General features: G+C 42.6%; 1 protein-coding gene and 1 pseudogene across 4 annotated transcripts in view; one reads left to right on the plus strand and one right to left on the minus strand.

The window, feature by feature from the left end:
* Nucleotides 1–12,272, plus strand: part of LOC141421480 (large ribosomal subunit protein uL15 pseudogene) — a 29,101-nt pseudogene extending 16,829 nt beyond the window's left edge.
* The window catches only part of Evl (Enah/Vasp-like), a 160,030-nt gene that overhangs the window by 30,397 nt on the left and 106,642 nt on the right, over nucleotides 1–22,991 (minus strand). For all 4 annotated transcript variants that reach the window (XM_020176223.2, XM_074067176.1, XM_074067175.1 and 1 more), the window contains exon 3: nucleotides 15,688–15,865. In XM_020176223.2, coding sequence (XP_020031812.1) covers nucleotides 15,688–15,865 — 178 coding nt within the window. The remainder of the gene's footprint in view (nucleotides 1–15,687; nucleotides 15,866–22,991) is intronic.

Below are 22,991 nucleotides of genomic sequence, written 5' to 3' on the forward strand. Positions count from 1 at the left end.
CAGAGACCTAGATTGGGAATCTAGAGACCTGGGTTTAGGCTGGGGTCTATCCATCATCACTAGTGTGGCCTTGAACAAGTTAATTAACTGCCTGGAGCCTTTGTCTCTTTATCCTTAAAATGGAGACAACATTTCCTAATGCTTCCTGACAATCTTAGGGGAATGTTGTAGAGATCCAGGGAGCTGAAACACCCTCTACATTGGTGTGTGGAAAGGGGGGGCTTGCTCCTTCTATAAGCAGTATGTGACTTAGCCCTGGAGATGTTGCACCAAAAATGTACTGAGGGGTGAGATCCTAGGACAGTGCCTTGGAACTGGGGGCTCCAAGAACAACAAAATTTGTATTTTCATGGTGCTTTACAGTTTACAGGTCACATTCCTATCTATTGTACCAAAGTTGAGTTTCACAACAATTTTGTGAGGTAGTTATTTATGTCCATTTTAAAGATGAGGAAACTAAGGCTCAACATGGGGGAAATGGCTTCCTCTAGGTTTCACATTTGTTTTCACATGTGACAGATGTGGAGCAGGTACATGCACAGCATATGCTCCCTTGCCTCCAGTCTGTGCCCCTCTATCAATCAACTGTGTTGACCACAGGTGGCTCACTTTGGCTGACTGTTCACTGAGCTCCACCAGTATTATTTCCTGAGAAGCAGCACTCCATAATGACTGCTCACTATCTCACAGCCTGATGTGGCCATGTGAGGTCTAGGCTACATCTATGGAGGGCTAAAAGCTCCAAATGTATCTTAGTGTTAGAGAGATAAGCCTGGGGCTGGTGGACTTTCTTCTCTAGGGTGTAAGCTGCAAATGAGCCAACAGCTTTTTAAAGGAGAACAATGTCAGCAGCAGGTTACTGGTGGGCTATTCAGAAATCAGAGCCCCAACGAGGAAATGTGGTATTGTCTATGTACAGAGGGACATCCCAAAAGCCAGGCAGATAGTCTCCTCAGACTTTGATGTGAATTCCCAAGCCACCCAGATCTGTGTACTCTAACCACCCACTATCAGGTCCTCACTGTGGACCCCAGTCCTGCTTCCTTCAGAGTGCTCCCTGCTATCCTGTCTCCCTCAGTGTGGATGGCACCACCACAGGAGCGCACATTAATGGTTATTTCAGCAGAGATTTTTAAAGAGTAACTTCAAGTTGCCATGGTAATTTTTAAGTGACAGAATTTTTACAAACACTGTTTCATGCTCTCCTCACAACATCCCTGTGAGGTAGGTATCATAACCCATTTTACAAATGGAGAGTCTTGGGAAAGGCTAAGTGATTTGTCCCAGGGCACACTCTTGGCACAACTGGTGCCTGAATCCAGATCTGTCTGGCTTCACATCCGAATCTCCTTCTGAAGCATTCACACAAACAGCTGAAGGTCCTTCAACAGGGTTGCTGGCAGGGGAGGTGTGTCCTCCATCCAGGGTGGAGCTTAGCAGGCCAAGGTGACGGGTGCGATTTCTGTGTGAGACAATTCCATTGACCATGTCCCTCAATCACAGATAGCACCCCTCACCTTGAGCCCAGTGTCACAGGTTGTCTGGAGAGCAGTGCTGCTGGGTCAAGAACTCCATCTTGGTCTGCAGAGAAGAGTGAGGAGGCTGCAAGAGTAGTGAGCACCTGGTATGTGAGGCCCACACCATGACACGGGATTGAACAGGCTTGTGTACCATACATACTCACGCATCGGTCTCTCTTTAGGAAAGCAAGGCACCTGCCCCTAGAAGCTCACAGTCAACCAAGGGTCCAGGCCAATTGGACACCATCAGTGTGTACACAGCAGGGAACGGGCACCAGAGGCTCCTGTGTATCTGGGAAAATCTCATAGATACAGCAACACATAGGACAAGCAGCAGACAAGGGGCCAGGAGACAGGTGCTAGAACTGCCAGTGCAGCTTGCTGATGGGTGACAACACTGGTACTCCCAGGGCATGAACCAAATATGAGTGAAGGCAGGGCCCAGGCAAAGAAGCTTATAGATGGTCCATGTCAAAAGCACTAGTAAGGAGGCCAGATGGAAGGAGGAAGTTAAGACTGACTAGTTAGAACTGGTCTAACACTTCAGGGGAGCAATAGTGAGCATATGGGGCTGAGGTAGTGACAACAGGAGACACTGACATGGCAGAGGTATCCCAGGACTCAATCCAGTGCACACTCCTCACCAGACAGTCTAAGATGCTCAATGTTGAGTTAGGTTTAGGCTGAGGGTCAGAAGATGAGCTCCAGGCCCAGCATGTCCCCAGATCTTGGTTTGCTCCCCAAGCCTGTTAACACTGCAGCTGTTTTCTGAGGTTGTAGAGATAAAAAGGACACTTCCTGAATTTCCAAACTGATTAAATTCACTCACTAGGTGTGATAAGATGTGCCAAGTGGTGCTCACTGTTAGGATAGAGGCAAAAATAAAGCACCGTGGGAGTGCAGGGGAGGGAGTGAATGAATAATCGTGTCATGGGAACAACATGCTGAAGGGATGGGTAGAAATGTGAAAGTGTGGGGGAAAGTGAGAGAGGCACAGGACAGCCCGAGCAAAGTGACAGGTGGCTTGCTTAACTGTTGGCATGAAAAGTACAAATGACCTGCCTGCTCCAGCAGTCTATGAATCTGTAAGCATCATATTCCTGTGAGAATAGAGGTGGGTCAGAAAACAGACATGTGTTGTTTTCAGAACTGCCAGAGGGCAGTTGAGAGGAGGCAGGAGGTGGAGGAAGCCTGGGGCAGTCTGTGACCTTCCCTTCCCAAGACCAGAAGGCATATCCAGTGGAAGAAAGTGCCAACAGCCTCACAGCCAGGGAGATGACAGTTCAGTATTTCTTTTTCTCTAGGAGAAAAAGGTTGGTAATTTTCAACAAAAAGAGGTTTATGAGAAGTAAAATTCAGCCTAAGTACAAGAAACATTTAGCAATGTTTCTCATCCCCTTAAGTGAGGAAATAGAACTGGGTCTACTCTTCACTAAAGGTCTGTCTAGAAGTCCCCTTCCTGGGCTGTTTCCCATGCTCTGCTCATGTGGCAGCCAATGGGTCACTGGCAGTAATTGAAGACAGTGGGTTTGGAAAAATAAGGACATTTATCACCTGTACCTTAAAGTTTCCAGTGATTGGGCTGGAAGTGTGGCTCAAGTAGTAGAGCGCCTGCCTAGCAAACCCAAAGTCCTGAGTTCAAACCCCACTACCACCAAAAAAAAAAAAATGCAAAGAAAAGGACATATCATTGTGTTCAAAGAGGCTATGAAGACAAGTACCCTATCTTGTTTTAATCCACCTAGTGTGGATTTCCATTTAGTAAGACAGAGTTTTTCTTCTTTTCTCAGAGTCCTACTACATAAAACTGGCAAAGCAGAACTATTCTGGTTGTATCAAGGGTCGGGGGCGGGGGGCTCTAGAGTAGCTGCTGGACTCCTTGAATGCCTCAAAATAGCCAGTTTGCAATACCACGTCCAACCCCAAACCCGAAAACAAACTTGCCTTTGACTATTTATGCTTCTGTTTTACCCCTATCCAGACCTCCAAATTAGGCCTAGCATCCTGAGGCTTTCCAATGCAGTGGTTCATGGTAGCTGATTCATGTTGTGCGTATAGTTTTTAAAGGAAATACATACGTACTCCTACAATAAGCCTGGACACACTGAGTTGTTAACTTGTAACAGCCATTCTGTCCTGTGTGTTTTCAGAACTGGTCACTAGTGCCATGCTTTTCTGGGCACAAGGGCACTCCCTCATGATCTTATTTCAGAAAACCAAGGTTCAAAGAAAAGTCTTGCCCAAGGTCAGGTAGCCTGTCATCAATAGCCTGTCAGCAAAGGTAGGGTTGCTCCTGACTGCTACCCTATGAACTCAACTACCATCCAGCAAGACAACTGGTGTCCTGCACAGTCAGGGCTGTCACAGAGGCCCTGACATTGTGAATCATATGTTTCTGAGAGGCTCCAATGCTCCAAGAGGAGGAGTTCTAAAGTTTTGGAGAAAGACTCCTTGCTCCAGAGGTGTTCATGGGCCCCATACCTACAGGGAAAATGTGACTAGATTTCCTTAGTAAGAACCAAAAGGAAAAGATGAACAAAATCTAGGTGTCTGAAGTCCTAAGCCTTGCTTCCCATGTGCCTGCTTCCTAAAGTCCCACCCTGGTCCTAGGCCCCAAGAGAAAATGATCTTTTAGGAAGGAATGGTTATTTTGAAACTAGATTGCCTTGGATGTGGCCCTTGACTCATCATGTGATCCTGTGTGTGTCCCCACTCACCAGGTCTTACTTTTGTCATCTGCAAAATGTAAACTGGGTTTCATGTCACCTGGGCCGGATATCTGCCATCTACACCAGAAAAAGCTTTGAGGGAGAAGAGTTTCTCAAAAATTCATAATGCCAAGTTTCATCACCTTGGGACCCTGCTCTCCTAGTATGGGAGCTGATGGCTGTGATTAAGTTCTGAGAAAACATAAAGTGGTTTAACATAAATACACTGCATCTGGGGACAGAGAGTGGAGCAGGGTCAGGAAGAAGCCCTTAAGGACATCTCTCAGGCACTAAGCATCTTATGTAGGAATCATGTCATGCAATCCACTACTAGAGCATGGCATTATGTCCATTTACAGATGCATGACTTGTCAGGGCCCAAGTAGTAAAGTAGAAATTTGGATCCAAGGCAGCCTGACTGCCAAATATGCATTCTTCCCAGTATGCTATATTGCTTCTACAATACCCTGCTGTCTAGAGAAGTAGCCATGTTGTCATCCCAATTCCTCTTCCTGACTGAGTCAAGTCAGTAAGTGGTCTGTGCCTAGTCCTTGCTTCCTCTCTCTGGGGCTCAGTTTTCCCAGATGAGGAAGTGTTAAGTGGTGATCAAATAAGAGCAGACATGGTGCAAAAAGAAACAAGACCTCTGACTTTATAGAACATCAGTCCAGTCGTTCTCAGATCTCCTGACCTGAATGCCTCTTTTCACAACAAACCTTTTATAATATTCGCTATATTATCCTGAAATGAAATTCAGGGATTATGTAACCTCCCTACATAAATTAGAAAAAAAATCCATATAATTTTTTAAGTGTTCTATAGAGAGACAGAGAAGTAATCTATAATAAAGCATCCCTTGAATGTGTAAAGGTCAGACACACCTACAACAGGAGTCCAGAAGTCAGCTGCTTGCACTTGCCCACAGACTCCCTGGGAAGGCTGCTGCCACAAATGGATTTGTTAACAGCCCTCTAGATGAGTAAAATACCACAAGTGACAATACTGGAGATAGGCTTTCCAAAACAGAAAACAACTATTGATATAAAATTACAAACAAAATCAAGTATAATTTTCTTTTGATGTATGTAATAACTGCATTCTTAGAAAATTCAGCACATACTAAAACCAGTTAAAAAATCAGTGCTTTTCCTTAAAATGGAGTTAAGTTCTGGCTCAGAAAATTAAAAATAAGCTTTCCACTTACATGTATTTGGTGGAACATGCAAACTAATTCTTGATATGCAGGACTGACCTACATGTTGCAGTGAGTCTGGTGCATCATCAAATACCTTTCTATTTCCATGGTATCTCATGGAATACTCCTTGGCTAGGCTGACCCTGACATTTCAGGGTCTAGAATGTCAGAGAAGATAAAATATACCTGGAGCCACATTCAAGGCAGTAGTGGAATCAGGACAAAAACCTCAACTCCCAACTTCTGGACTGGGTTCTTCTCACTAACTCAAGTGCATGGAGGGCCAACTTTTCCAGGAACCCGACACTGGCAGGGGAGGCATTTTCCTTACTCACATGGACTGCCAAGCTGTTGTTACTATGAGCTCTACTACTCAGCACCCCAGTCCTTCATGCCTGTGCCATGCTGTGTGCTTTAGAACCCCTCTGCATTTATCATGTCTTTGGATTCCCATGCTGTGAGGCAGACATGTCATGGATAGCCATCCCCACTTTACAGCTGAAGAAACCAAGGCCCAGGAAAGGGATGTAACTTATCTGAATTCCACATATGTAAGTGGCACTGCCAGGCCTACCACCAGGTCTCCTGGCTTCTCTCAATTCCATGGTCTCTGAGTCCCCTGAGCAGAAGGCAGCTCAGCTGGCTCCACAAAGGGCATCTAGCCTGGTAAAAAGACTGTAGAGGACAATCAGCATTCAACATTTCTGACTGAAGTCACATAGCCAGTGAATGGTAGAGCTGGGACTAGAACTAGCCTCCTAAGTCTCAGTCCAGGAGAACAGAACCTGGGTCCTTGTACCTGGAGGCTTGCTGAATTTTAGAAAGTGAAGAAGACTTATCATGCATTTCCTGAGCACCTGCTGTGTTTTTTCCCCTGCACTTCCTTCTGAGAGGCAGCAGTGTTAGAGATGGCACAAACCTGCTACCCACAGGCCTAGGAACCTGAGGGGATACCGACACCAAAGAGGTATCTGAAGGAAACACCACAGTGTAGTGAATGCACAGGGGCTGAGGGCACTGGCTATGGCTGCCCAACAGGAGGCAACAAAATGGCAGCAGGGCTTGACACTGGTGCTGGCAGGAGTGGAGCAATGCTGAACTCTCTGAAGCCCAGTGGCACTTTTGATGAGGATGGTCCCTTTTCTCCCCCTCAACCTTTGACCTTTGGAGAAGTAGCTCCAAAGGTCAAAGAAAAGGGTGTGTGTATGTGTGTGTGTGTGAGAAATGATTACATAGTCTAGGATCCTGTCCATCTTTGAACTGATTTGTCAGTGCAGCTCAATGAGGGAAACTGACTTTATATTATTAGATGGACTCATTCTGGAACCCTTTCTCAGCCAGGCAGCCAGACTTCTGAAAGTGTCAAATGAGTATCACTATTATTGCTGTTGTTTATATTTCTAACTACCTCATCCTCATCATGATGGGAACTTTGCAAGGTTTAAAAAGATACCCATGAAAAATGTGAAAAATTTGGGTGAGGACAAGAGGGGTGGGCTGAGGGGTTGTGGGAAGCAGGGCATGTTTCAGCACTGAGGCCCTTAGGCCAGTGTAGAGAGGACCAGATTCCTCAGGATGTTCACCAATAAACCAAGAGGCCAACTTCACCAATTAGGATGTATGGCCCATGAGATAACTCATGCTTTCAAACAGTATTTTTCATGTTAATAACCAATTAGTCAAAAAGGATTTTAAGTAATGGCTAGAACCAGGGATCTGATCCATAATGAAAAGGGATAGCTTATTACTCGAAAGAAAAGGAAGTAGATTTAAACAAGAGCCATAACACACAGGGGGAGCCAAAAGCAATGTCCTCTCAGTCACAGAATGCAGAATGGACAACTCTGCTCTTGTTCCCAGCCCCCTACCACTGGAAAGGTCATGATGGGTTTTCAAAATAGTATTTATTGAGTACTTACTGTGTGCAGGAATGATCTTAGCACTGTATTGGGATGGTCACAGTTAATCCTCAGAACAACTTATGAAGCATGCTACTATTGCTAACATGCCTGTCTTACAGGTCAGGAGACTGGAGTACAGAGAACTCAAGTAACTTGTCAAAATAAGTACATACATACACACATGTACACAAATATACACACATATATGTACACACACACACTACTGATCTACTGAGTGCAGGGCACTGGACCCTAGCCTTTGAAGAATGCAAAGATGGACTTCATGTACTCCTGTTCTCAAGAGCACATATTCACATACTCAATACTCAACATTTGTTTGGGCACTGTAGGTGTGTCAAGCACTGGAACGGGTGCTGGCATCCAACAGTGAGCAGGTTGGCCAGGCCTTAACATTACCAGGTAGTTATTGAGACAGGGAAGCACAGGGAGCACAGAGAAGGGGTACCTCATCCTGACCAGAGTGGAAGTCCTCCCAGAGTAAGTGGTGCCCAGGGAGGGAGGAAAATTAACAGTACAAGCAAGCAAAATGACAAAGGGAATAAAGAGGCAGAAGCCATGTATGTGTCAAAGGAGGCTAAAGGAGATAAGAAGCTGGGATGGACTGGATACGTGGCTCAAGTGGTATAGTGCTTGCTTTGCAAACATGAAGCCCTGAGTTCAAACCCCAGTCCCACAAAACAACAACAGCAACAACAAAAAACCAAAAGAAGCTGGGGTGATGAGGCACAGCATCATGTTGAAGAGCATCAAACTGGAACTGGAGGACTGGGAGGATTGTGATAAGCAGAGATGGTCAGAATACATTCCAGGGAGGGAACAAGATCTAAGAAAGCTTAGCATCCAATTCATATGGGACTCTGCCTTTTCTAGACTTATCCTTGGCTATGTGCTCTTATCTAATCACCTGGACATTCTTCAGAAACAAACACACAAAGTTCTCTCTGTGCCCTTCTTAATACTTTAGTGTTAAGTATCCTTTTTCTTTTCAAAAATATCTCTAGGAGCTTTTTTGTCTTGGCTGCTGACATGCCATTCAGATTGAGGAATACCTGGAAACTTCAGGCCAAGTGAGCCATGGACACAGCTGCATCGGCAAGCTCTGGGAGCACCCAGGAAGCTAGGGTAATGCTGGTGGCATACATCACCAGAGAATCAACTTTGACAAGTATTATCTAGGTTACTTTGGGAAAGTTGGAATGAGGCATTACCATTTAAATAGGAACCAGAGCTTCTACCTGTCAACCCTGATAAATTGTGAGCATTGGTCAGTGAGCAGACACTGATAAATGCCGCCAACAAAAAGACTGGAGTGGCCCCCATTATTGATGCAGTGTGATTGGGCTACTATACAGTTCTGGGAAAGGGAAAGGTCCCTAAGCAGCCCATCATCACAAAGGCCAAATTCTTTAGCAGAAGAGCTGAGAAGACTAAAGGTGTGGAGGGGGGAGAGGGGAAATGACTATGTCCTGGTGGTTTGAAGTCACACAGGGAGGGAGGTTCATTAAATGCTAACACATTAAAAGAAAAATCTGTAGGATAATTTAAAATGACAACCTCTCAAACCCCAGGGAATTCTGCCTCTCTGGCTTTTGTCCATTTTTTATAGTAGGAAACAGTAGTGGGGTGGGTGTCAGGATCATCAGGCAGTAGAGAAACACTCTGGCTAGACATGCCCTCAGAGGAGAGGAGAGAAATAGGTGGGGGCTCCCCATCTCCTCTCTGGTGCTCCAAGTAGAAGCCAGATCTTTTAACTTGAAGGCCTCCCTGATTCCCTTATCCCAGATAACATCTCTCTTAGAAGCCAGAGCAGGAGCAGCAAGGCATCACTCTGTGCCTGCCAACATGATGCTGGACACTACATGAGAAAGCAGTTCCTCTAGTGGGAGGAAAGACCCAGGACCTGAAAGTGAATGGAAGCTAGTAATTTCTTATATGGTTGTGCATATGAGCACAGGTGGTAACAACAACTCCTTCCATGGAGACATGGAGGTGCTATTTCACAGCACTCTTGGTAAGGGAAGTATTTTACTCCCTGTCATAGGGTGGAACACACACGTGATGCTCAACTGCCTCCATTCATTTGCCAAAGGAAATAGAATGTCCTTTTACCATCAGAGGATGTGCAAACTTTGGGAGTTAGAAATAGTGTCGATGTGACTACAGGTGCAAGGAGTTTACATTCCTCCACACTGGCTGCACACCATCAGAGCTATTGCTAAGAACAATGAAAAAAAAAAAAGAAATTATCAATTACTATATGAAAAACTTCATCCTTATTAGTAAACAAAAAAATCAAACTAAAATATGTTTTTCCTTCTCTTGTGTTTACGGAGATGAATGGGAGCACAAACTCCTGCTGTTGATAAAGGCAGGTGTCACTTGTGCTGGACAGAGTATAAATTAGGATATTCATTGTGGAAGGTATTTGGCAAGACATTTGAAAGTGTATATAATTCTGGGCATGGTGGCACATGTCTGTAGCCTGTAACAACACTTAGGAGGCTGAGGCAGGGGGATCTCAAGTTCAAGGCCAGCCTGTGCTACAAAGTAAGACCCTGTCTCAAAAAACAAAAGTGTAATTGTTTGATTCAGAAATATGCTGAAGGAAATTACTAGACAAACACACAAAGATACATATGAATAAAAATACAAGAATGCTTTCTAAGACAGTAGGTAATTGTGAAAAATGGGAACAACCAACATGTTTAAAAGTAGAAAGCTAAGCTGGGTGGTATGGTACATGCCTGTAGTCTCAGCTACTTGAGAGACTGAGGCAGAATTGCTTGAGCCCGGAGTTCAAAGCCAGCCTAGGCAATATAGTGAGATCCCATCTCAGAAAAAAAAAAAAAAAAAAAAAAAGCAGAAGGTTGCCTATATCATGATGCACTCTGGCCATATGAATGGTGGCAGGCCCATACTTCTTGACAGGGAAAGACAAGAAAACTATAGTGCCGGGACCTTCTGACACATGGCATGTGGGCCCAAGCAATTCTCCAATTTTCTGGGGATGCCAACTGGGTATCCCATAATTTTTTTCTTTTTTTTTTTATTATATTATTGTTGTGCTGAGGGTACACTGTGACATTTGCAAAAGTGTTCACAATATACCTTAGCTAAATTCACCCCCTCCGTTCTTCCCTTTTTTTTACCCTCCCTCCGGTTAATGCCCTCCCCTTAGCGTGACCTGTTTTTCATTCTTGTCCTTCGTTGTTTAGGTATCTGTTCGTTGGAATATCCTATAATTTAACTCAATTTTGACACTAATTACTCAGAGTTTATGCAGACCCGCAGGTCAAGGGTTCAGTCTCTTAAGACTCCCTCCTGTCCCCAAGAAAGCAATCCCAAGCAATGGGTCCCCAGGTTACTCATGCTTCCTGACTTGGCTATAAATTGGGGCTCTCACAACTCCTTCTTAGACTTGACAATTCACCATAATTCACATAACTCAGGCAGAAACCATGCTTATTATAAAGGACAGGCAAACAGCCAGATGGAGGTCACAGGGTAAGTTATAGAAGGGCCTCCAGAGCAGGACTTCTGTCCCTGCAGAATGGGGTGCATCACTCTCCAGGCACATGGCTGTGTCCCCTAACTCAGAAACTCTCTGACCCCCTTTGTTTAGGTTCTTAAGAAGGTTCCATAAGGTAGGCATGATTACATACTGGCCCTTGGTGATTGACCCAATCCCCAGCCTCTCTTCCTTCCCCAAGGCCAGGGTGTGGGCTGATTTCTACAGGTATTTAGAGTTTCCAGCCACCAGTCATCTCACTAACTTACAAAAGACCCTCTTTTTTTGTGGTCCTGAGGATTAAACCCAGGCTTCACACATGCTAGGCATGGGCTCTACCACTCAGTTACACCCCTAGTCCTAAAAAGGCACTCTTACTGCTCCAAGAATTCTCAGGGTCTTAGGAGCTCTTTTAATAGGAAGTGGAAGCTAAGATAAAGATAAGGTATTATAATAAAAGAAGTTCCTATCACTCAGGAAGTTACAGGGGTTTTAGAAGCTCTGAGTCAGGAACCAGGGCAGAGGCCAGACCCAGATATGTATTTCTTATGTCACAGTAGATTATAGGATGGTACATATAGAATATGTTTGGGGAACACTCATTCATGTATGAACACAAAAGTATCTGGAAAGATAGCGTTAGTAACAATTAGCTCTGGGTTACAGAATTTCAGGTATTTTTCCCTAGATAAAGCAGGGCCTTAAGCTGTTCTAGTTTCTTCACAGGATTTTGTTTCCTCCTAGCAATGATGATAATGGCAATGTTTGCAGTTAACTAAAATTCACTCCAGTCTAAATAACGTACTTAAAACTATAAACCGTAAGCAGGAAAGACTTGTAGAGATCTAGATCAAGTCAAAACCCACTCTTTCAAGAATGGAGAAACTAAGGGCCACAGAGAAGTGATCTGTTAGAGGCCATATAGAAAGGGAGGGAATCAGTGGCTAAATCATATTAAAGTATAGAAGACTAGTCTTTATAAGGTTCCTAAACCATGAACTGATACCTGCTAAGACAGTAAATTGGAGGCGGGGAGGGAAACTGAGCTGGGCTGGGTGTGGGACAGCAGCTGCTAGCGTCTAGCAGGCTTTGACTAGATGAAGGAGTGCTCCCACTGACAATGTGGGCAGACGGCATCTAAGTAAGGGCTTTCTGGAGGTGGTATCAGCAAGTACAAGAGGCAACAACTAGGCAGACCACTGATCTTGAAGCCTGTGTCCTTGGTCATTCTCCTGTGAGATGCAGAAACCCTGCCATGAACCATGCTCACTGTCCCATCCAAGCCCTGATCCCCAAAGTGAGAAGATGCCAGGGCTCACGGCTTATCCATCTTCCCCTGACCCTTGGAGGTGTGAAATTATAAAAAAAAAAAACACTGACTTTCAAACCAGAAGCTCTAAATTTGGGTCTGAAATCCACTGAAGATTCTGACATACATATTCCTTTTTTGGACCCCAGGCCCACATCTGAATAAATGTGTCACAGTAGCTGGCCTGTTTGCCTACTGGAAATGAAAGCTAAATTTTAAGTACTTTAGAGTTTAAAGAAGTATTTCCTTTGTCCAATAAGGTGCTGCTGTGGGGCTGCTAGGCCCTCACCTCACTATGCTTCTTGGATGGTGGAGCTGTCCCTTAAGAACAGCAGGGAAGGGACAGATGGAGAAGTAACCTGGTGAAAAGCAAAAGGCCAGGCCTGGAGGAGAAAGCCTAGATTCTTATTACTCTAACCATCTTTAACATCCACTAGGGCACAGAAGTTCCTTTCTGAGCCTATGCAATTATCCTTGGGACACATGCTCTATGGGGCACACTGTAAAGAGATCAGCAGTGGACCCATACAGCTTCCCCACAGCTAGGCTGCAGCATTCTGTTTCACAATGGAGTCCCCCCCACCCCGAGCCACCCCACACATGGAGTGCTTTCCATCTCAGAAGAGAACCCAGCATTAGAAAGATAGCCCCCTGCTGCCCTACACAACCTCTAGACATCAACTTCTGTAGAAAAAAGCCTCAGTAAGCCAGAGATTAAATGTCTGACATAATTCATGGACCCAGGACCCTGTCTGGAACCCAAGAAACCCTAAGATAGCTCTTATACTCTTTCCTCCTCCCAGAGAATTGGAACCACCAGACTCCATGACTGTAACTTCATTTATATTTTTAATCTGTTAAATTGACTTCTGGTTCCCCAGGTTAGGACTAATGTTGAAGAGTGAATATCCAAACCTACTGCTGCAAGAAGACAGAACACGTGGGTACCACGTAAAAATATCAGAAAATCATCTTTCAAGTGCCAAATGCCTGAGTATGTCTTCCATGGGCAGCAAAAACACCATTTCACTGTACCCATTTCTACTGTAGAATAAGATTAAGAGTCCTGGGTCAACAGGCCCATGCATGTGTATGTGAGTGTGAGTGTTTAATGAGGTACTAGGCACACCTTGGGCCCTGAATCCTCCACAACTTTAGAGAGTGGGACTCAAGATCCCATGTTACAAACAACTATATGATCTACATAACTTACACACTGAATGATCACATGAAGTTCAAAAATTGTCAAAACAACTCTGCTTATGGAAGTGGACTTTGTGGTTGCTTGAGCCTTCTATTTTTGTTTGTTTGTTTGTTTTGTTTTTTGAAATCAGATCTGGTGGTGGGTACTGAGGATATACTTAGGTAAAAAACTTTAAGCTGCATGCTTAGATTTGTGTGTGGTATTGCAGGTAGGTTTATATCTCAGCTGAAGAAAACAGTTTAGTCCTCAGTGGCCCCAGGATCTTCCATCTGTGAAAGGAGGTCACTGCCAACTAAACCAGGATTGGCAACTGCTGCTTCTAAAGATTGTTTCAAATCAGGCCACACTCATGTTGTATTCACACATCCAAAACAGCTGGCCACTCCCATCCCACCCCAACAAAGACATTCATTCAATACATAGAGGACGTAGGAGGCCCAGGGTGGGAATCTGACTTATGATCTGACACTGGTAAATTATTTCCTCATGATAGGCCATGGCTGTCTTACCTGAAAATCAGGGCTAGATTAACTAAGGAGATGAAGGTGAATTTAATGAAACAAAGTTTTTATTTAAGTACTTGTTTACAAAGTGTTAGATATCTGACTAAACCTTTTTTGTACAGACAAAATAACCCCCACATCCCAGGGGCAGTGAGATCAGAGCAGAACCATGAAACTTAGCTCACTTCCCATGAAGCTCGACTCTTGGATGGAAAACAGTATTTTCAATAAATATTTTTGGGGTGCCTAGAATGTTTTAGGCCTTGCACACATCACCCAATACTTCTGTGGGTGAGAAGCCGAAATTCTAGGCAGAAAATCTTCACAATGTGAGCCCTTGTCATGACAGGAAAGCACTCTACAAGTACTGCCTCTCTATGGGAGCTCACTCAAAACATGGTCTTTTTCAGCTCACTAGCACTCTCCCAGGGTTTAAGCTGGACTCCAGCACTGCAATCTGTCATACTCAATAGATTTTTAAGGACCACCTCCCTCCAGCCCCTTGAGCACAGTGTGTCCCCACTTCCCTCCTCTGTTCTGGTAGTAGCAGGAGCAGCAATAATGGCAGCAATAATACCAATAAATACTGAATGATGATAGTGTGCCAGGCAGCCTGCTAAACACTGTGACTTCTATCTCATTTAAATGCAAAAGCAATCTGATATATCCCCATTTATAGATAAAGATATCAAGGCATAGAAAGGCTAAGTTGCCTGAGAGGTCCTTAGCTAGAATGGGGCAGAACCAGAACTCAAACTGAGCAGTGTCATTCCCAAGGCTGGTCTGTAGCCATCATACTCTACCAAAGTAAGACCTTGCCAACTGCAGCACTGTCTGAGGCAGTTAAGACACCCACAATGGCAAAGTCTTAGTCCTTCCTCTAAAGCTATTGTCACAAATGTTCAATAAAAGCCAGAGGCAGTTTTGCTTTTTTGCTTTAACTGTCTGCTCAAAAAAATTTTTTTAGCCTTATTCCCACTGTCTAGCATCAGGCCCATTCCACATCTAACAGTCATTCAGTCCTTCTAGTTTCATTTCCAGCTTCCTTTTGACCTGCACCCAAGGCCCCAGACATGCTGCTCTTTCCCAGCATCCACTTCTTCAAATGCAGCTCTTCTGTCTGCGATGCCCACTAGTACCTCTGCCTCATGCAGTCCTCACCCCACAGGGCCTCCACCTCAAATGCTACCATTATTGTCAAAGCCTTCCCTGGTGACGCAGATGGGCAGGATTACCTGTTTCCTTGCCTGTGTTCCTCAAGTACCTCACACATATCTTTACTAGAACACTTATTGCAACACATTATAGTTAGTCATGAATCTGTGTGCTCCAAAATTCTAAAGTGCCTTGAGGGGCAGAACTGCATTCACTTCTTATATATCTTGCCTAGCCAGTTCTTTGTGCTAAGTATTTAGTTAATGTTTGTTAAACATGAATAATTGAATTTAAGAATAAATTGTTGATTGTTCCCTCAATTCTGTCAAACATGTGTTAGACATGGAAGCAGGATGGCCAACGTAAAACTGATCTGGAAATACAGCTTTAGGAGTGTGTCAGTGCAGACCTATATCTCACAAATGGCAAAAAGTCACTTGTTTCTCCTTCCTTCACACTGTTACTTAGCTCTAGGTTTGGAGATACTAAACCTGCTGTCTGTCTAACACATTATAGTTAGTAAATAATTTAATTAACATTAATTAATAGTAATTAATGTTACCTATATAACATTACTCAGAGAAGTGGCAGTGCTAGGAAACCAGAAGCACAGGAAGAAGATAAGAGGGTCTTGTTATCAGGCCAAGGCAAAGGCCTGCTCACCTCCTTCTTGGGAGTTCATGATGTTCAGGGCAAACAGCATTGCATTGGAGAACGTGGTCGCCTCTTCCTTACTTGCAAAGTTTAAGCCGTAGACCTGGCGGGCATCTCGCCACTGGTGGAAGGTTGGTGTGGCCTGATTGTACTTCAGCCCTTTCACAATTGAATAATTGATTACAACCTGGAGAAGAAAAGAGAGAAACATTTGTAAATAAATAAAATGTAAGTGAGCTGGAGGGAGCTGTGATGGGGCAAGGACACTGTATCCCCTAGGCAGAAGGGGAAGGCATGATCAGGCATATTTTCAGATCATAGTCTGTAGAAGAGTGGAGTATGAAAACTTGTTATTTCATTTAACTAATAATGCTGTGTAGGCACAACCAGATGAGAAGCCTGAGCTGGGAGTCAGGTTTCCTGGGTTCTGGTTCAGGCTTCTCCTCAAGGTGGTCACTGCACTTCTCTGGGGCTCAGTTTCTCCAATGATAAAATGGGGATAAAAATACTGCCTCAAATAACCTCATGGAGTTCCTGTTAGCATCATATCATGATACATATCTTACCTACACTTTATAGCTTTTAGATATAAAGCTCCTTAAAGGCAATAGTCTTTGTAATTCATGTCTCTGTCTCCATAGCTCTCTGCACAGTGTCTAGTATTTAGAATGCATTAATAAATGAGCTATTAGTTAAAAGGATAACTTGAAAAAGTTAATGTTCTATACAAACATACTATATAATTAATACCTTTATTAATCAATCAATTAATCAATCAGTCAGCATCAACTGACTGCCAAGAGCATGCCAGGTCCATCAGGGAAAGACAAGACATTCAGGGGCTCACAGCAGATAGTCAACAGCAGGTCTGTGTGGTCTCTAAACTTCTGCTATTTTAGACCTTTGAAAGAGAATGATTTTAAGTGCTTTAGAACTCTATTTAGTAAGTGGTGCTCAGTGATGGCAGTGGAGGTCTGGAGAAGAATGTGGGCTGGAGCCACCATTCTGCTTTTCTAACCCTCTAGTTCAGAGTCACATGATCTAACGTCATGGAATCTACTCCTTAACGCTCTTCTTGTCTGTGAAGTGGGAAGAACATGACATGGCTGTGGTGTGACACCATAGCATTGAGATTATTTTTGTGAAGTACCTCACATAGGTCCTGGCACAGAGCAGGTTATCAGGAAATGTTAAGTGGGACGTGTTAAGGTCCCTAAAGATGAAGATTGCAGGTAGAGTCTGAATGAGGCTGGGTGGCCAGCTGTGAAGGATACGATGGAAAAGGTGGTGTAAGATGTTCTCAGTTCTCGCTTGACTTTGAGGTGCCAGGACTCTGTGTGCTGAGGTTGGGGAGAACTCTCTCTACTGTCCCTCCATCATCAAAGTGAGCTCAGGAGGAGACCCTTGGATTCATAGGGACATGGCTAAGATACCCTGCTAGTTGGCTGGGCACTAAGACGAGGCGTCTGGCATACTGCTCTCTGCTGTGCTGCTGGATAAGGTAAAGCCACAGGATAGCAAATGTGGACAACTCCAGAACAGCATTATTCCATGTTGTCAGATGCCATGTGGGTTGGGTCTTCCTTAACTGACCTAGCCACAGTGTATACACACCAGATCAGCTAAAGAAATGCAGTCTGTTGTAACTGAATTGCTACATTGTGACAGGCAGCTATTTTGGTCCACATCTACTCACAGGTTCCTGCCTGGCTCACTCTGCACTAGGAATACAGATTCACATGCATACACTACTTAAACCAAAAGAACTGAGCTGGGGATGATTAAGTTTAGTTAGGTCATAAGAAAAAGGGCTAGAGTTTTTCTCCTGAAAAGTGAGGTAGTTAAAACAGCTCTTAAGATTACAGGACATGCTGGGCACTGCTGGCTCACACCTGTAATCCTATCCACTCAGGAAGCAGAGATCAGGAGGACTGGGGTTTGAAGCCAGCCTCAGGGAAAATAGTTCTCAAGACCCTATCTCAAAAAAACCCACTGGAAAAAAAGGGCTGGTGGAATGGCTCAAGTGGTAGAAAGTGCTTAGCAAATGGGAGGCCCTGAGTTCAAACCACAGTGCCATACACACATACACACACACACACACACACACAGTAGAGGACACATTAATAGTACCATAGTGACCAGAATGAGGGAGATAAGAACATGTTCCATTCTGCCCTAGGAAGTTCATGTCAAAAGTTCTGTGTTCTGTTTTTTTCTTTTTATTTTCTGTACTTTTGGTAGAAATTAACAAACTGGAGCATGCTAAAAGAAATGTTTTCAATAGGAGATGGCCTGGAAACCGCATTATATCAAGAATGGATGAAATAAACAAAATCAAAGCCAAAACTCACATGATCCTCTCAATTGATGAAGAAAAAACCTTCAACAAAATTCAATAGCCTTTTATGATAAAAGTTCTGAAGAAACTAGGAGTAGAAGGAATATGCCTCAGCATAATAAACGTTATATATGGGAAGCCTACAGCTAATATCATACTAAGTGAGGAAAAACTGAAATCATGGTCTCTAAAGTCAGGAAAGACAAGGGTGTCCACTCTCCCTATTCTTATTCAATATAATACTGAAATTCCTATCCAGAGCAATATGGCAAGGGAAAGAAATAAAAGAGATTCAAATAGGGAAGGAAGAAGTCAAATTATTTCTAGATGATATGATTCTATATTTAAAAGACCCTAAAGATTCCACCAAAAAACCTCTTAGATCTGATAAATTCTTTCAACAAAGCAGCAGGATATAAAATCAACACACAGAAATTGGTAGGGCTGGAGGCATGGCGTAGGCAGTAGAGTGTCTGCCTCACAAGCATGAAGCCCCGACTTCAAACCCCAGTATCACCAAAAAAACCCAAAACCCAAAACCCAAAAAAAAATCTTTTCTGTATGTCAACAATGAACAGGCTGAGAAAGAAATTAGGAAAATGATCCCATTCGCAATAGCCAAGGAGGTGAAAGATCTCAACAGTGAAAACTATAAAACCTTGAAGAAAGATACTGAAGAAGACACCAGAAGACAGAAAGACCTCCCATATTCATGGACTGACAGAATTAATATCATGAAAATGGCTATTCTACCAAAAGCAATCTACAGATTGAATATAATGCCCACCAAAACCCTAATGTCATTTTTCACAAAAATAGAAAAATCAATCCTAAAATTCATATGGAAGCATAAAAGACCCCAAACAGCATAAGTAATCATGACCAAAAAGAGCAATGCTGGAGATATCACAATACTAGACTTCAAATTATACTACAGAGCCATAGTAACAAAAGCAGCATGGTTCTGGCACAAAAAAAGACATGAAGACCAATGGGACAGAATAGAAGACCTAGAAATAAAACCACCTATCTTCAGACATCAGACATCTGATCTTTGACAAAGGAGCAAAAAAACATACACAGGAGAAAACAGCCTCTTTAACAAATGGTGCTGGGAAAACTGGCTATCTATATGCAGAAGACTGAAACCAGATCCTTATCTCTCACCCTGTTCAAAAATCAACTCTTAAGATGAGTCAAAGATCTTTTTTTTCCTTTACTGTTATGCTGGGTAGGGGTACATTGTGGCATTTATAAAGGTTCTTACAATGTATCAACTACATCTTACTTGAACTCACCCCTTCCACCGCTCCCTTTTAACTCCCTCTCCCCAATTCATGGAATAGTTACAAGTGGTATCATTATTGCAATTACATGCATGTGTGTACATTTTTTGCACTATATTCACCTTCCTTCCCCCTTTCCTCACCACCTTCCCCCTCCCATGGGTGCCAACCTTCCCCCTTAGACAGGACTGCCTCCTGTTCTCTGATTTTGCAGAAGAGAAAAGAGAAAAAAACCAATATGACATTTATGTTTATTTGAGATAAAAGGTAGCCACATGAAGACCTAAAGCTGAAACTACTCAGGAAAAAAAGAATAGAGAAAACTCTAGAATACACAGGCTTCCTGAATAGGACTTCAAGTACCCAGGAAATAAGAGCAAGAAATGACAAATGAACTGCATCAAATTAAAATGTTTCTATACATTGAGAGAAAAAAAAATTACCAGAATCAAGAGGTATCCCACAGAATATGAGAAAATCTTTGCCAGCTATTCAACAGATAAGGGATTAATATTCAGAAAATTCAAAGAGCTTTAAAAAATCCTAGAGCAAAAGAACAAATAATACAATTAATAAATGGACAAGTGAATTGAACAGACAGTTCTCAGAAGAAATACAAATGGCTAATAAACACACAAAGAAGCGTTTAACATCCTTAGCAATAAAGGAAATGCACACTAAACTATACTAAGATTCCATCTCACCCCAGTCAGATTGGCAACCATCAAGAAAGCAAGTAACAACAAATGCTAGCAGTGATGTGGGGATAAAGGAACCCTCATATACTGTTGGTTGGAATGTAAACTTGTGCAACAACTATGGAAATGAGGATGAAGATTCCTCAAAAACCCAGAAATAGTCTGACCTTATGACTCTGCCATACCATTTCTGGGCATGTATATGAAGGAGTGTAAATCAACATACAAGAGAGATACCTGCATATATCCACATTTATTGTAGCTCTCTTCACAAGAGCCAAAAAGTAAACTCAGGCAAGGTGCTTAACGACTGATGAATGGATAAAGAAAATAGGGTATATATACATGGAATATTACTCAGCCATAAAGAAAAATGAAGTTATGTCATTTGCAGGAAAATGGATGGAACTGGATATCGTCATGCTGAGGTGAGATAAAACAAGCTCAAAAGGGCAAATCTTCGATGTTCTTGCTTATTTGTGAAACCTACACCTAAAATGATGATGATGATGTTAATAATGGGACATGAAAGTAAATGAGGGACTGTGTAAGGGCAGATTTAAAAGGGGGGGATCAGTGGGAGAGAGGGAGGGGGAAAGGATACTGAGGAGTGAGGAGGATCAAAGTACTCTGCATATATACATATGAAGACAGCATAATGAAACTCACCAAATACCATTTGAAAAGATATTTCAATGGGAACACAATGGAGGGGGTAAACTTGTTCAAAGTATACTGTATGAGTATATGGAATTATTAATTATACAATGAAACCCCCTTGTATTTATGAATGTATTCTAATTCAAAAATAAAAAGAATGGATGAGAGATAACAAATCAAGAGAAAAGAAGACTGCTGTATCAAGACTACTGTCTCCAGTTATTTGAGGGAATGTTTTGGGAAACTGAGGGTTAGAATTTTCTGGCTGATGACATTCTTAGAGGGGGCTTGAGGGGTGATGGGAATTGGGAGGAGGCTAGTGCCTATCCAGAGTATGAAAAGTATGGCTAGCAGGATCACTGAAGGGAACTTAAAAGGACCTTAGGGATTATCCAATTTAATCCTCTCTTTTTATAGCTGGAAAATTGGGACCCAGAGAGAATGAGTGACTTGTCCAAAATTACACAGTAAATTAATGGTAGAACTGGATTTAGAGGCCAAGTCTACAGCATAGGATTCTGTGCTGCTTCTTACTGCCAGTAGAATGAATTGAAATCCTTCTTCCCTAAATTCCCTCCAGTCCTATCTCTAACCTCTGAAGTCTCATGGATTGACTTTGCCTGAGAAAGGTGTTAGGACATTAGACTGGAGAGTACAGTGGCACCTCTCAAGAGGACACATCACTATTCTGTAAATTCCCTGGGTTCTTTGCTTACATGGGTATCTGTGTGCATACTCTTGGGCCTGCCACTTCTGTTCTATTTACACCTGGAGTCCAAAGGCTGCCCAGCAAGTGCCATCACCTGTTACCTACACACACGACAAACAGTCTACAACTATTCTGTATTTGGTACTAAATATAAGGAATAAGCAGAAGGTTTTGAATCAAAGAGTTCTGGACTAAAATCCTGGTTTTATTGCTTTTTTGGCTGAGCAACTTTGGACAAGTTACATCAGTTTTCTTATCTGTAAAATGAAGATAATAATATAAATAATGTTGCACTGGAATAGCCTTGTGAGGATATATTTCTACAGGATATATTCAAATAAGCACAACTGCAAGATGGCCATGACCATTTTAAAATTTGCTTTTACTACTTGAAAAGGTATTTCTAAATCACCTTCTAAAGATGGAAAGTCCAATGAAGTGTGTTTTGGATACATGTGCAGATGACATATGACTAGCTGTCACTTGACTATCTGCATGAGGTGACAATACTCATGAACTGCCAGATGGAGCTCACTGGCTGAAAGCAAAAATCTCAACACCTATCTAGTAGTTCTCTTCCTTTGTTTCCCGTGCTTACAACCAGTCAGAGAACACAGCGGACATCTGCATTACTCCATGTCCGCCTTTGGATATGGCAGTTTCATCATTGCCTATCTGATATTGGTGTAGCCATATGCATTTCTTTTTGGTTGGAGTTTATAAGGTTTATCTCTTTTAAAATCTTTTACTTTTAACCTCTTATAATCAGGTTTAAAAAAACTATTTTCTGAGACTTGACAGTACTGATCTTGATACTTTTGGAGTCAAACAGCTTACCTTTGAGACATGAGGTCTTAATCTGGACACCTTTGAAGGATAAGCTTATTTCAAAATGTTGTTCTTTTTGAATAGGAGCCCATAATCATAATGTTTGCACATGTTTTATTTTGGGGAGTGTAGGAATAAATAGAAGTGCCTTTCCTAGCTTTTAGAGGAAGCCCTTGCAACTCCAGATACCACCTAAGTTGTTTTTGAGCCTCTGAGTAAAAATATGCAAGGGTACTTAAAAAAAAAAAAGAAGCTTAATGGTGGAGAACTATCTTCCTGACTCTATGTATTTCCTTGGACTTAAAAACTACGAAATCTACATGTTGGTAAAAACTTTTGAGGCATCATCTCATCCAAATTTATGCCTGATGATAGATAATGTGCTTCTCAGAATCTTATCATCAAGCCTCATGGGCTCATAGTGCAACACACTGCTATTAGTCCTTTTTCGTTACTATAACAAAATTCCTGACACAAGATAGATTTGTAAAGAAAAGAGGTTTATTGAGCTTATAGTTCTCGAGTTTCAAGGGCAACCAAGAGGGAATGGAAAATTTGTCACAGTAGAAGCAATCAATTACAGAAAACGCACAATTCAGGAATGGAACTAGTTAATGGACCTTATGTCAAAGGGTCTCAACCATGCTGATTCTACCTCGACCTCCACTGCCCATGAGGTGTTTTTGTGAGATGTTTTTGGTTGTCACCATAATTGGGGTCAAGGAAACTATATATCCTGCAATGTGTGGCACAAGTGTGCCTGTAAAAGGGAGATCTATATCCAGTTAATCAGA

This window comes from Castor canadensis, chromosome 3, assembly GCF_047511655.1.
Source record: "Castor canadensis chromosome 3, mCasCan1.hap1v2, whole genome shotgun sequence".
Taxonomy (NCBI): domain Eukaryota; kingdom Metazoa; phylum Chordata; class Mammalia; order Rodentia; family Castoridae; genus Castor; species Castor canadensis.